The following is a 12294-nucleotide window of genomic DNA, read 5'->3' on the forward strand; positions in this document are numbered from 1 at the left end:
ATAATAATAATAACAATAATAACAAATTCTTCATCGTCATCATCGCAATAGTAATTCTTTTTGGCGGGTTTGCCATAGCGGCAGGGTACGTGGCACAGTATCTCGGGGACTCGGTCCTTCAGATTAGTATCAGCATTTTCGGGTTTGTTGGCGGGCCCTTGACGGCCCTTATTGCCCTGGGAATCTGCTTCCCATTTGTTAATAAGTGGGTGAGTTGGGCTGTATGTTTGAAAGTGGGTGTGTATGTGTTTATGTTTGTTTGGTTGCGTGTGTCTCTCAGTAAATGTACAAGCTGGTGTGTGTGTGTGTTTATGTGTGTCTGTTTGCCAGTAAATGTAAGTGTGTGTGTGTGCGTGTGCATTAATTGTTATAATTATTATTATGAAATAATTACGGAACAATGGAATAATATATGATATTTATTGAAGGGTGCTTTGAGCGGGCTGGCTACTAGCTTACTCGTCACGACCTGGATAGCCATGGGTTCCATATTTTCAAAAATGGTATCAACTAAATTGCATCTGAGATTAGATGGATGTCCACTCACTAATTTCACTAATGACACTGATGGTTCTCTATCTAATGGACTATCTCGTGGGTATGGATTAGTAATTGGGCTGTGGGTTTTGTTTGGTTTATATAATTGCTACTGCTACTACTGCTGCCACTACTACTAAACTACTACAACAACTACTTCTACTACTACTATTTTTTTACTACTACTACTACTACTGTTGCTGCTGCTGCTACTACTACTTCTACTACTAATATTTTTATTACTACTAATTCCAGTTAAAATTTTGTTTCATTCCAACATTGATCATTTCACATTATTATTAAGATTGGCGTCAACAGTGGCAAGAATGTTATCAAATGCTACAACGACGACATTATCATCATCATTATCAGTATTTCTGGCCACAACATCGTCATCGTCGTCTTCATCTTCGTTATCATCGTCATCATTAATACCCTGGCCTTATAGAATCTCGCATTTTTACTACGGACTGATCGCACTTATTGTAGCTGTTTTGGTTGCAATTCCTATCTCATTTCTCACTGGTTTGTTTTTATTTTTCCAGTTATTATTTTATTATTATCGTTGTCATATTAATTATTATTCTCGAAATGATTATTATTATTAAATTATTATTAGTAGTAGTATTATTATTTGCATCATCATCATTATTGTGATCAAAATTATAAAATTATGATCATATTTATTATTATAATTATAGATAATAATTGAAAGCAGGTGTGGCCAAGGACACAGATCCCAAACTCGTCTACCAGTGGAGAAGTGAGTGTGGCTGCTTCTGCAGCTACATCCGGAAAAGATTTCATCATTATAGGAGTGAAATAGTCGAAAAAACGTTAGTAAATTATTGGTTTTAATATTGTAATAGTACTTTTACTACTGTTACTACTGCTACTACTACTACTACTACTACTACTACACTATGGCTACTACTACTACTACTGCTACTACTACTACTGCTACTACTACTACTACTACTACTACTACTACTACTACTGCTACTACTACACTACTACTACACTGCTACTACTACTACTACTACTACTACTACACTACTACTACTACACTGCTACTACTACTACTACAATTTTTAACTCTACTGCTGCTGCAACAGCTGCTGCAACTGCTGCTGCAACTGCTACTGTTGCTACTACTGCTACTACCAGAATAATAATAATAATTATAATAGTAGTAATAGTATTAACTGAATGAAATACCCAGGCACTGAGAGAAATTCTGAAAACAGCATACCTCAATGAGACTTTTCAAAATGAAGACGACGACGACACTGATGGTGAAAATAAAAGTAATAATAATAACAACAAGATTAATAACAACAACAACGACATCAACAACAACAACATTAATAATAATAATAAAAATAATAATAACAATAATAAAAACAACAATAATAATAGTAATAGCAATGATACCGTTAAACTTGAAGAATTTGCTGATAGACATTATGACGGAAGTAACAAAAATATCAATTATGGTATTAAACATACTGGGGAAAAATTAATTGGAAATAATAAGGATAATGATAATAACAATAATAATGAGAGGAAAAAGAATAAAAGTGGTTATAATAATGATAACATGATAGTGGTAGATAAGCTTTGATAACAATGATACCGACAATGATAACAATGAAGTTACTATAGTTCAATTTTTTTCATATTATGTTAAATTATTTATTGTTAATTTGTTGATGGTTTTATGTTAAAAAATATATTTTGATTCTATCTTCTTTGTTTGTTTGTTCGCATGTTCGTTCGTTCGTTTTGTTTGTTCGTTTGTTATTTAATAACTTTTTACACAGTTTTAACCAAGTTGGATTTACTAACTGGCATGAAATATTGTCCATTTAATAAATTTATGTATTGAAGACGTTCTAGTGCTTTGTTTAAAATATTTTAAAATCATTATAAAAAAAAATTTATACATCGAGAGAGAGAGAGAGAGAGAGAGAGAAAGATGAATAAAAAAGAAAGAGAGAGATGAATAAGAAAGAGAAAGAGAGAGAAAGAGAGATGAATAAAAAAGAAAGAGAGAGATGAATAAGAAAGAGAAAGAGAGAGAGAAAGAGAGATGAATAAAAAAGAAAGAGAGAGATGAATAAGAAAGAGAAAGAGAGAAAGAGAGATGAATAAAAAAGAAAGAGAGAGATGAATAAGAAAAAGATAGAGAGAGAGAGAGAGATTTACTGATCTAAATTCAAATATATATTTCTTTATTTATAAAAATTTACGAACGTACCACTTGAAAAATACCTCGTTGTGTCTCAAAAGCCCTATCCATTATCATGGAGTCATCTCTTGCTATATATAAAAAATTATTCATAAATTATAATTATAACAACCACAAGTGTATAAGCAGTTATAATTATAGATAATATCTTATTGTTATTATTGTTATTTGTTGTAGTAAATGTGATAGTAGTAGCAGCAGCAGTAGAATTAGTAGTACTAGTAGTAGTACTAGTAGTAGTAGTAGTAGTAGTAGTAGTAGCAGTAGTAATAGTAGTTATTTTATTTATTTGAAGAGGTCTATTAACATAGCGTTTCTTTTTGAATATTGAATTGGGAGGTCAACATGTTGTAAAAAATTAAATAATTTTTTTTTCTCTTTCTCGCTATCTTTCTCTCGCTGTATCACTTTCTTTCTCTATCTCTCTCTCTCTTCCTCTCTCTCTCCCTCTTTATGTATGTATATACATATATTATCTCTCCCTATATACACCATAATATTTCACGTCTGATTGGTTTAACGCGTTCAAGTTTATCAACATCTTATAAATTTTTAATTGTTTATTTTAATGTTGTTTCAAAAAAATTTGTTTACACCAACGCAACTAACTGATGCCCCTACATCAAGTTTAAGGATGACAGCACCGATCTTTGGATTCGGACAACAGCTGTGTAATTAACATCAATAACATCAACGTCAGCAATAGCATCAACAAACAACAACATAACACCCCTTCTATCGACAAAACACCTCTCCTCAAAAAACACCACCCCCATACCCCAAAACGGAAATGACGTCATCATCGACAACCACCCAGCTCTTTCATTGGGCAGACTACTTAGTGTTCGTGGCCTTCCTAGTTGTCACAATCTTAATTGGAATCTTTTTTGGCCTAAAAGACAGAAAAAAAATGACGTCAAAGAATTTTCTGACAGGTGGCGGAAGTATGCACTGGTCGGTGGTGGCCCTGTCAATGCAAGCCTCGTTTTTATCCGCAATTTTTATCGTATCCATACCCATTGAAGTTTACGCTTGGGGCACCATGTATTCGTACCTGGTACTGGCATATTTCGTCGCCCTGCCATTCGCCGGCCACTTCATTCTTCCTGTTTATTATAAGTTGAATGTTACTAGTGCTTACGAGGTTCGTTGTAGCTGTGCTGTTCGTATGTTTTGTATATTTGTTTGTTTGCTAATGTGTGTGTGTGTGTGTGTGTGTGCGTGTTGTGTGTGTGTGTGTGGTATGTTGTTTGATAGTATTTACACATTAATAATAGTTGTAGTAGTAGTAGTAATAGTAGTAGTAGTAGTAGTAGTAGTAGTAGTAGTAGTAGTAGTAGTAGTAGTAGTAGTAGTAGTAGTAGTAGTAAAACTTGTAGCAGCAGTAGTAGAAGCAGCCGTAGCAGCAGAAGTAGTAGCATCAGTTTTAGTTGTAATATAAGTACTAATACTTGCACAGTATCTCGAGAAAAGATTCAACAAAGTCGTCAGAACGGCCTGTGCTCTAACTTTCGTCCTTCAAACCGTTAGCAAATAATAAAAATAATTATTTTAATTATAATTGTGATTATAATTACTATAAAAACTAATAATTATTATTATCTATAACGATATTTTCTCGCACAGTTATTATATATGTCTGTGGTCCTCTACACTCCAGCTCTGGCTCTAGCACAAGGTAAATACATGTAGAAATAATAATAATATGATAATAAAAATAAATATAAATATAATAAAATAATAATAATAATATTATGTCTGTATATATCTACATCATAATCAACTATTTTTAAGCAAGCGTTCCTTTATCCACTCAAAAATACGGCCTGTCTGGTGTGATTATGTTTAGACTGCAATCGGTTCAAAATTGAGCTGCAGGGTTGGTTTCAGGCGATCTTAAACACGGCTTCCAGTTTATCAAAGTGTTATTTTCAAGATATGTTTAACGGTTTTCAAATGTATTTAGGGAGTTTTTCTTAAATATTTAACTGACTGAGTCACTCCTAGAACAATGCCACTGCTTAGTCAAACATTGTGCTCTGACAATTCAGGTTTACTGTTTGTACCTGACACAAATTGGATCTTATATCTAACCTTATATAACTCTATATAACCTTATATAACTCTATACAACTTTATATAACCCTATACTATATGACTCTTTATAACTTTATATAACTCTATCTACATAATATGATATTTAGTTTGTGATGTCTATGTTGTGGGATATTCAATTGCTAAATTTTCCGTCATAAACTAAAGCTTTTGCTCGTTTTCCTTCAATAAAACAATAATTAATTTTTTTCTGACAAAGTTTTTAAAATTTGCGAAAGATTCACCGCTGTATTTCAGTTTGTTTTGCAATTTATTTTGATTTCAACATCGTCGTCGTCATAGTAATCGATTTTAATTTCAAATTTCAACGGTTTTCTTTCAAATTATAATGATAATATTAAGTAAATAATTAAGAAAATCACTTACAATGTTAAGAGCGGATTTCAAAAATAGAGGTGAGCATGGGAACGCCCATACCAAATTAAATCTGCATTTTCTAAAAATTTGTGCTTTGTGTTTTAAAAAATTAATTAAAATTAATGAAAGCGGGAAGGAATAGAAGGGAAAACGCGGGATTGAGTTAAAAAATAGGAAATGGAAATTTTCGGGAGAAAATCCGGAATGAGAAAAAAAATAGTAGGGAGTTGGGAACAAATTTTAATTCCCGCTCACCTCTAGTGTGTATAACTATGAACGTACGTTTGTTGTATAGTTGTGCTGTTTGTATGTTTGTATATTTGTTTGTTTGTGCGTATGTGTGTAGCTAGTATATTATTTATATTATTATTGTAATACTAATTAATAGTATTTGCACAGTAGTAATAGATACGTATAAATAGGCAAAATACAAATGATTATTTTTTAAACAGTTACAGGTCTCTCGATATGGCTGGCAATACTCATATGTGGACTCGTATGTACGTTCTATACCTTCGCGGTATGTTGGATGATTTAGATTTATTTTTAAGATTAATTAATATTTTATTATATATTGAAAACAATTATTTTAAATAAATAGAGACAAATAGAAAGAGAGAGAGAGAGAGAGAGAGAGAGAGAGTGAAAAAAATTACTACCCATCAGTATTGCTATAACCTTATAAGCCCCAAGTAGTTTTTTCTTTAAAATGATTTCTTCATTAATTAAATAAATCGAGTTTTTCCTTTTATATTATCACTAAAATTGAAACAAAAAATACACAAAAAATAAGTAAAATATAATAGAATGAATAAATGGATAAACATAAACAGAAATCTGTCCGATTTGTACATGTAGTTAATCAAAATTTTCAAATTAACGAGCCCATTCATAAGTTGCAGCTATAAAGCAGTTACTCAGTTTCAGAGCTAACAAAATTTTCTAACTGACGACATCCGACGAGCCGTTCGATTTAGCGACCGACAAAATGGGTGAAGAGTTTTGCCGCGCCAGTTTTCTCTTCCTCCAGACGTATAAGAGTATGGCTGTCCCGACCACAACAAAAAAGAAAGAGCAGCCGAGAGTGATGAATTGTATCGTTCTTTCAAGACCGTCAGCGTGTGGGTCCTTGGTAGTAAGTGCGTCGTCATCGTCGAAATTGTCATTATTAATTGCCCCGCTATTGTTGCCAGCCTTGTCCGTTTTAGAGTCTTTTTCCTTTGAACCTTTGTTAACCAGTACTGCTTCAATGTCGGGGTCGTCGTCATCTTCATCATCACTACTATCTGTTTCATTCGTAATGTCAATTTTGCAGGATCCGTCTATGAACTTGCAGTTGTCAAACACGAAGCTGGAATCATAATGACCTCTTTTGCATTTCTTCATTGGCGTGTTACCGCTCCCATTCACGAAAAACCCGCAGGAGCATTTCAAGCCGGCAGTAACTACAGTGAATCTCATTCTCTTTACCCGCTGACAAACAGTTTGACACTCTTCGTGAGACAAACCAAGCGTCGTGTAGTTATATTCCGCTTTTGCTACTTTGTAACAGAGTAGAACTAATTGTTCGTTAACTATTCTTGTGTCCGTCCAATTAACGCAATTGATGGTGGTTGTATTCTTTACTATCGCCGTTATGCAGTTTTTTTCGCCACAGAAGCCAGCGTGGCTGCTGCAGTCGACTTCGTTTATTTCGATTTCTGCAGCTGCTGCTTTGCCAGATGAAAATTTTTCCTCCGATTGCTGAACGATGACGTACCTTGACAGCAGAACGAAATTATTACATTTGACGGTCATTGGTTTTCCAACATCAAAAACTTTTCTTGGTCCAAATCCACAAAGTTGAGCTTGCGCTTTTATATCTGTCTTTGTGTCGACGTTGAATGTTTCGTTCAGTCTGACGACAAAATTATTCATAAAGTGACAAGACTCTCTATCACATAGTCTGTTGAAAACTTTTACCATGCCAACGCAGTACAGCCTGAGCAAGTCGACAGCCATCCAGGCGGAAGTGTTATCATTGATACCGGCCCATCTGTAATCCACGTACACTCCATCCGTTAGGTAGCTGGCGTCCATCAAGCCAGTTAAGGTGTTCTTTTCTGTGGAGCTAAGGTAGGCCGGCTTGTGAAGAGCCAAGTTCGGTCGATAGAATTCACATTCAAACCACTTGTTTCTAACGAGTCCGTAAGGGCAAAGGCAGTCAACGTATTTATTACCATTGATTGTCGACTCCACGCATTTCTTATCGTCACCGCAATCACCATTGTTTCTGGCGCAATTCCTTACATGGCATGCTTGCCCCTTCCAGCCCGCATGACAGCGTCCTTCACACATTGCTTTCCCTTTGTAGATCTTTTTGTCGCAATGAGAGTAGGTGGACAGTCCCCTAATAAATTCGTATTGGGAACGTGAGGAGTAGGTTGGCCTTAAGTCGGCCGTCTTGCAAACGCAGTTGCAGACTTCCTTCATCGGACACGATGTTTCCTCTATGCATTGCGGCTGATCCAATTCCGCCGATTTGACATCTTTCAGACGAAACTTATCGAGACAGGTGCAGTCGCCATTTTGAACATTTCTGTGGACGAAACTAAAATCTGACTCTAAACAGTAATTAATGCAATGCTCCAGGACTTTTCCTTCAGAGAATATCGTCGCAATTCCCCGTTGCAAATATTCGGAGCTACAGAAGACTACGTGGTGTTCTACAAACGGCTTGATTTTATAAACGGAGTAAGATTTCTTCCCGCCGCACGCCGTGTGGGTGGGACTTCCGGGAGAGCATTGCATGTTGCATTTCAACGGGGTGACCACATAGTCCAAATCGACAATGCAGTAGCACAGCCCGCCCTGTTTTATCGCGATCTTGTTGCTCTGCTGGGGGCTGCAAAATTTCGCGCAGTCTTCTACGCTGCCCACGTGCGGTTTGGAATCGGTGAAGGTGATTTTCTTGAAACAGCCGAGGTAGGAGTTGTTATTCAGCTGCATTCGGGCAATTTTCGGTGAATGTGTTAGTATAACTATTATATTGAGTAAGTAGAACCTTGAGCTGCTATAATCATTACCGCGAATACACATTATGGTTTTGTGTGCTAATTAGTAAATTTGGATGTCGATTTATTAATAACTTAATTAATTTATTTGTTTATCTATTTGTTTATTTAGTTACAGAACTTTAAAAAAAACAATAAATGCGTCATTACGTACATTCGAAAAGGTTTATACATATCAAATAATAAATAAGATCGCATATATTTTTTAAAAAAACTTAAAAGGAATAGAAAAAAGAGAGAGAGAAAGAGAAAGAGAGAGAGAGAGAATGAGACAGACAGAGACTGAAAATTTATTTTTTTACTTAATAACTTAATCATCACTCACCTATCATTAATTTGACAACCATTCTATTCATAAAGACAACTAGTTAAATATTCAACTAGTTATCTATTCAATTATCTATTACTTCAATTATCCACCACATTATTATTTAACCAGTTATTTATCTATCCAATTAATTAATTAGTTATTGAATTTTAATTACTTTAATTAATTATCAAATCATCCATTTTTCAAATTCAAAATTTTAAAATCGTTTCTGAAATTTAACATTGCAGGGTGGCATGAAAGCCACCATTTGGAACGACTTTTTCCAGATGCTCGTGATAGCACTGACGCTTCTGCTGATGTTAATCTTTGGTATTGTAAGAGTTGGAAGTATGTCAAAAGTTTGGCAGATCAGCGTCGAAGGGGGCAGGATCGAATTCGATAAGTTAGATTTTGTTGTTGTTGTTATTTTTTTTGTTATTGTTGTTGCTGCTTTTGTTGTACGTGTATTTTACATGTATTATTTGGTATATGGATATAGGTATCTTTAAATGGTTTTACATTAAACCTACTGCTATTTATGCTGCTGCTTATGCTGCTGCTGATTATACCACTGCTGCTGTTGCTTATGCAGCTGCTTCTACTACTACTAATACTTTAGTTTCAGTTTCGATCCGACAATGAGGACATCATTTTGGACGCAGACGGTTGGCGGGTTTTTCGTAAACTTGGTCATGTATGCGGCCAATCAGACAACGATTCAGAAATACATCAGTGTCAAGACGTTGGCTGATGCCAAGAAGTTAAATTTTATAATTTGAATTAATTTATAATTTTAATAATGTCAAGATTAAATTTCATAACTTAATAATTTTAATAATGTCAGGGCGTTGGCTGATGTCAAAAAGTTAAATTTTAAAATTTAAATAATTTCATAATTATAAAAATAATTGTAGTAATAATCATGATGATGGTAATATTAATGATAATGACGATAACATCTTCAAAAGCTTCTTTAAACTTCGAAATGAATCTATTTACATCAAACAATTATTCGAAAATTAAAAACAATTTGAAAAGAAAAACTTTTCCTCTCTCCTTCAGATCCGTGTGGATGGCGGCAGTTACTACTGCCCTATTTCTGATACTGGTTTGCCTGATTGGATTGGTGGCCTACGCATATTACGCAACATGTGACCCGTTCCTAGAGGGAAGAATTACGAAATATGACCAAGTGACATAATTATTTTCAGGAATAATTAATTCACACGCCACACAAACACACACGCACCACACAAACACACACACCACACACACACACAGAGAAAGAGAGAGAGATAAAGAGAGAGAAACACATACAATAATATCATTAAATTGCAATAAAATATTTCCAACAAATTTCTCCTCAGTTGATTCCATTATACGTGATGGACATTGTTGGCCACTTACACGGTCTGCCTGGCCTATTCATTGCCGCTACGTTCAGTGCCGCTCTAAGGTAAGCTGTATGTGTGGCTTAGTGGTTAAGGCGCTTGGTTTTACTGTCGCAGTGACTGGTTTTTATTGCAAAAAGATCTTCATCAATCACGTACATTGTGTGCTGTTGTTGTCGTTGTTGTTGTTTGTTGTTGTTGCTTGTTGTTGTTTGTTGTTGTTGCTAAGACCAATTTTGAAAAAATTATTAATTAATTTAGAAACATATTTTAATTCTTTAATGACAAAATATTGAAACAAAGGAACTCCTATAAATAACTGATAACGTTTTTGTGATAAACAGCCCTTGAAAATTTCAGTAAACAATTGTAGCATGGTTGCAATTTTTATCATCATGAAGAGCTCTCAAAAATATTTTCTATTTATAAGTGTATGAATGAATGAATGAATGAATGAATGAATGAATGAATGAATGAATGAACGAACGAACGGATGAACGAATGACCGAACGAACAATTAAATGATAGATAGACGAATGAACGAAAGAATAACGGAATGAATGAAAAGAATAACTTCGAATACACCAGCGAATGAGATTACGAAGGATGAGACGAACGAACGAAATAATGAAAGAACAAACAAACGAACGAAATAATGAAAGAACAAACAAACGAACGAATGAACGGTGGAAAGTACGAAAAAACCAAATAAAAGAATAAAATGGCAATAATTACCATACCATAACATTCATCCCAGCTCTCTGTCAGGCAGTTTAAATGCACTCTCAGCCGTGACTCTGACTGATTTCATCAATCCAGCTTATAAAAGGCTGAAGAACGCAAATTTGGATGAGAAGGCGAGGGCCGTGCTATCGAGAGCCTTGAGTTTGTAACGTTTCGTTTCACAATGAATATTATTTATGGCTATAATTATTTATAATTATAGTTATTATATTATTTCTGATTGTTATTATTAAATGTTATATATTGGCGTTGCTGTCGTTGTTAATGTTGTTCCTCATTGAGTTTTTCATTTGGAGTGATTGATATTATTTGTATAATATGTATCTTTGAAACAATATTTTTTCAAAATTTTCAAGATACTAAATCAGAAAACACATACACACGCACATACCAAAACGTACGCACACACACACACACACACACACTCAATCAGCTCTCTTTTACGGCATCCTGATAACCGGACTTGGGTTTGCCGCGCAATTTTTCGGGGAGGTTCTTTTCCAGATTGCATTTAGTATCTTTGGTTTCGTTGGCGGCCCGCTGACTTTTACCGTCGTCCTTGGGGTCTTCTTCCCATTCGTCAATAATTTGGTTCGTTTTTTATCATTACTACTACTACTGCTACTACTACTACTACTGCTGCTATAGCTGCTACTACTACTACTACTGCTACTGCTGCCACAATTATTCTTTTTACAATACTAAAATAATACTCTTGATTGAAGGGAGCCCTTTTGGGTTTGATCTCGAGCTTCATTGTCACATCCTGGATAGCCGTAGGAGCCATAATTTTCAAAGTATTATTATTATGATCATCATAATTATATAATAATTATTATATTATTATTATTATTGTTGTTGTTGTTATCATTAGGTGGACAGTCCGAAGCTGCCGATGAGGTCTGACGGCTGCGATTCCTTTGCTAACCTTACGAGGTGGAACGCGACCACGCCCTCCCCCGCTGGGTGAGTGAGTTTCAGGGTCAAGGTCACCATCCTCTTTGAAACACATCTACCTCATCGTTATCATCACTGTAATCATCATTCTCATCATCATCGCCATCATCGTCGTCATAACCGTCATACAACCAGCCGCCAACTGATATAATAATATTATACTCTAATATATCATACACACACGTACACACAAACACACACACACAAACTCGCACGCACGTACACACAAAAACACACACACACATATATATATAACATATTATAATATAATATTATATTATAATTATAATATTTATAATTTCAGCAATGACGACGCACTGGTCATATATAAAATCTCCTTCATGTACTATGGACTTGTGGCGATGATTGTCTCCTTCACAGTTGCCATCACGGTCTCGCTCATAACGGGTAGGTGCTGAACTTTTAATGGGGACTATTTAAATTCAATTAATTAATTGATTGGTTTAATAATTATATAATTAGGCAATAATTATGTAGCTAAATACGTAGAAACTTAAACGCGCGCGCGCACACACACACACACACACACACACACACACAGACAGACACACACTAACA

General features: G+C 34.8%; 1 protein-coding gene across 1 annotated transcript; it reads left to right on the plus strand.

Annotated features, from left to right (window-relative positions):
• Window positions 1–3578: 3578 nt before the first annotated feature.
• On the plus strand, window positions 3579–11570 carry HELRODRAFT_83724 (hypothetical protein; the record flags this gene model as incomplete). The annotated part of the gene is made up of 11 exons (XM_009023588.1): window positions 3579–3932; window positions 4248–4313; window positions 4415–4466; window positions 5713–5780; window positions 8872–9026; window positions 9243–9383; window positions 9686–9815; window positions 9991–10079; window positions 10772–10899; window positions 11192–11349; window positions 11484–11570. 11 exons carry the CDS (start codon window positions 3579–3581, stop codon window positions 11568–11570), a joined length of 1428 nt encoding a protein of 475 aa, XP_009021836.1.
• Between the last annotated feature and the right edge of the window lie 724 nt (window positions 11571–12294).

The sequence above is a fragment of the Helobdella robusta genome (genome assembly GCF_000326865.2).
Source record: "Helobdella robusta unplaced genomic scaffold HELROscaffold_37, whole genome shotgun sequence".
Classification (NCBI taxonomy): domain Eukaryota; kingdom Metazoa; phylum Annelida; class Clitellata; order Rhynchobdellida; family Glossiphoniidae; genus Helobdella; species Helobdella robusta.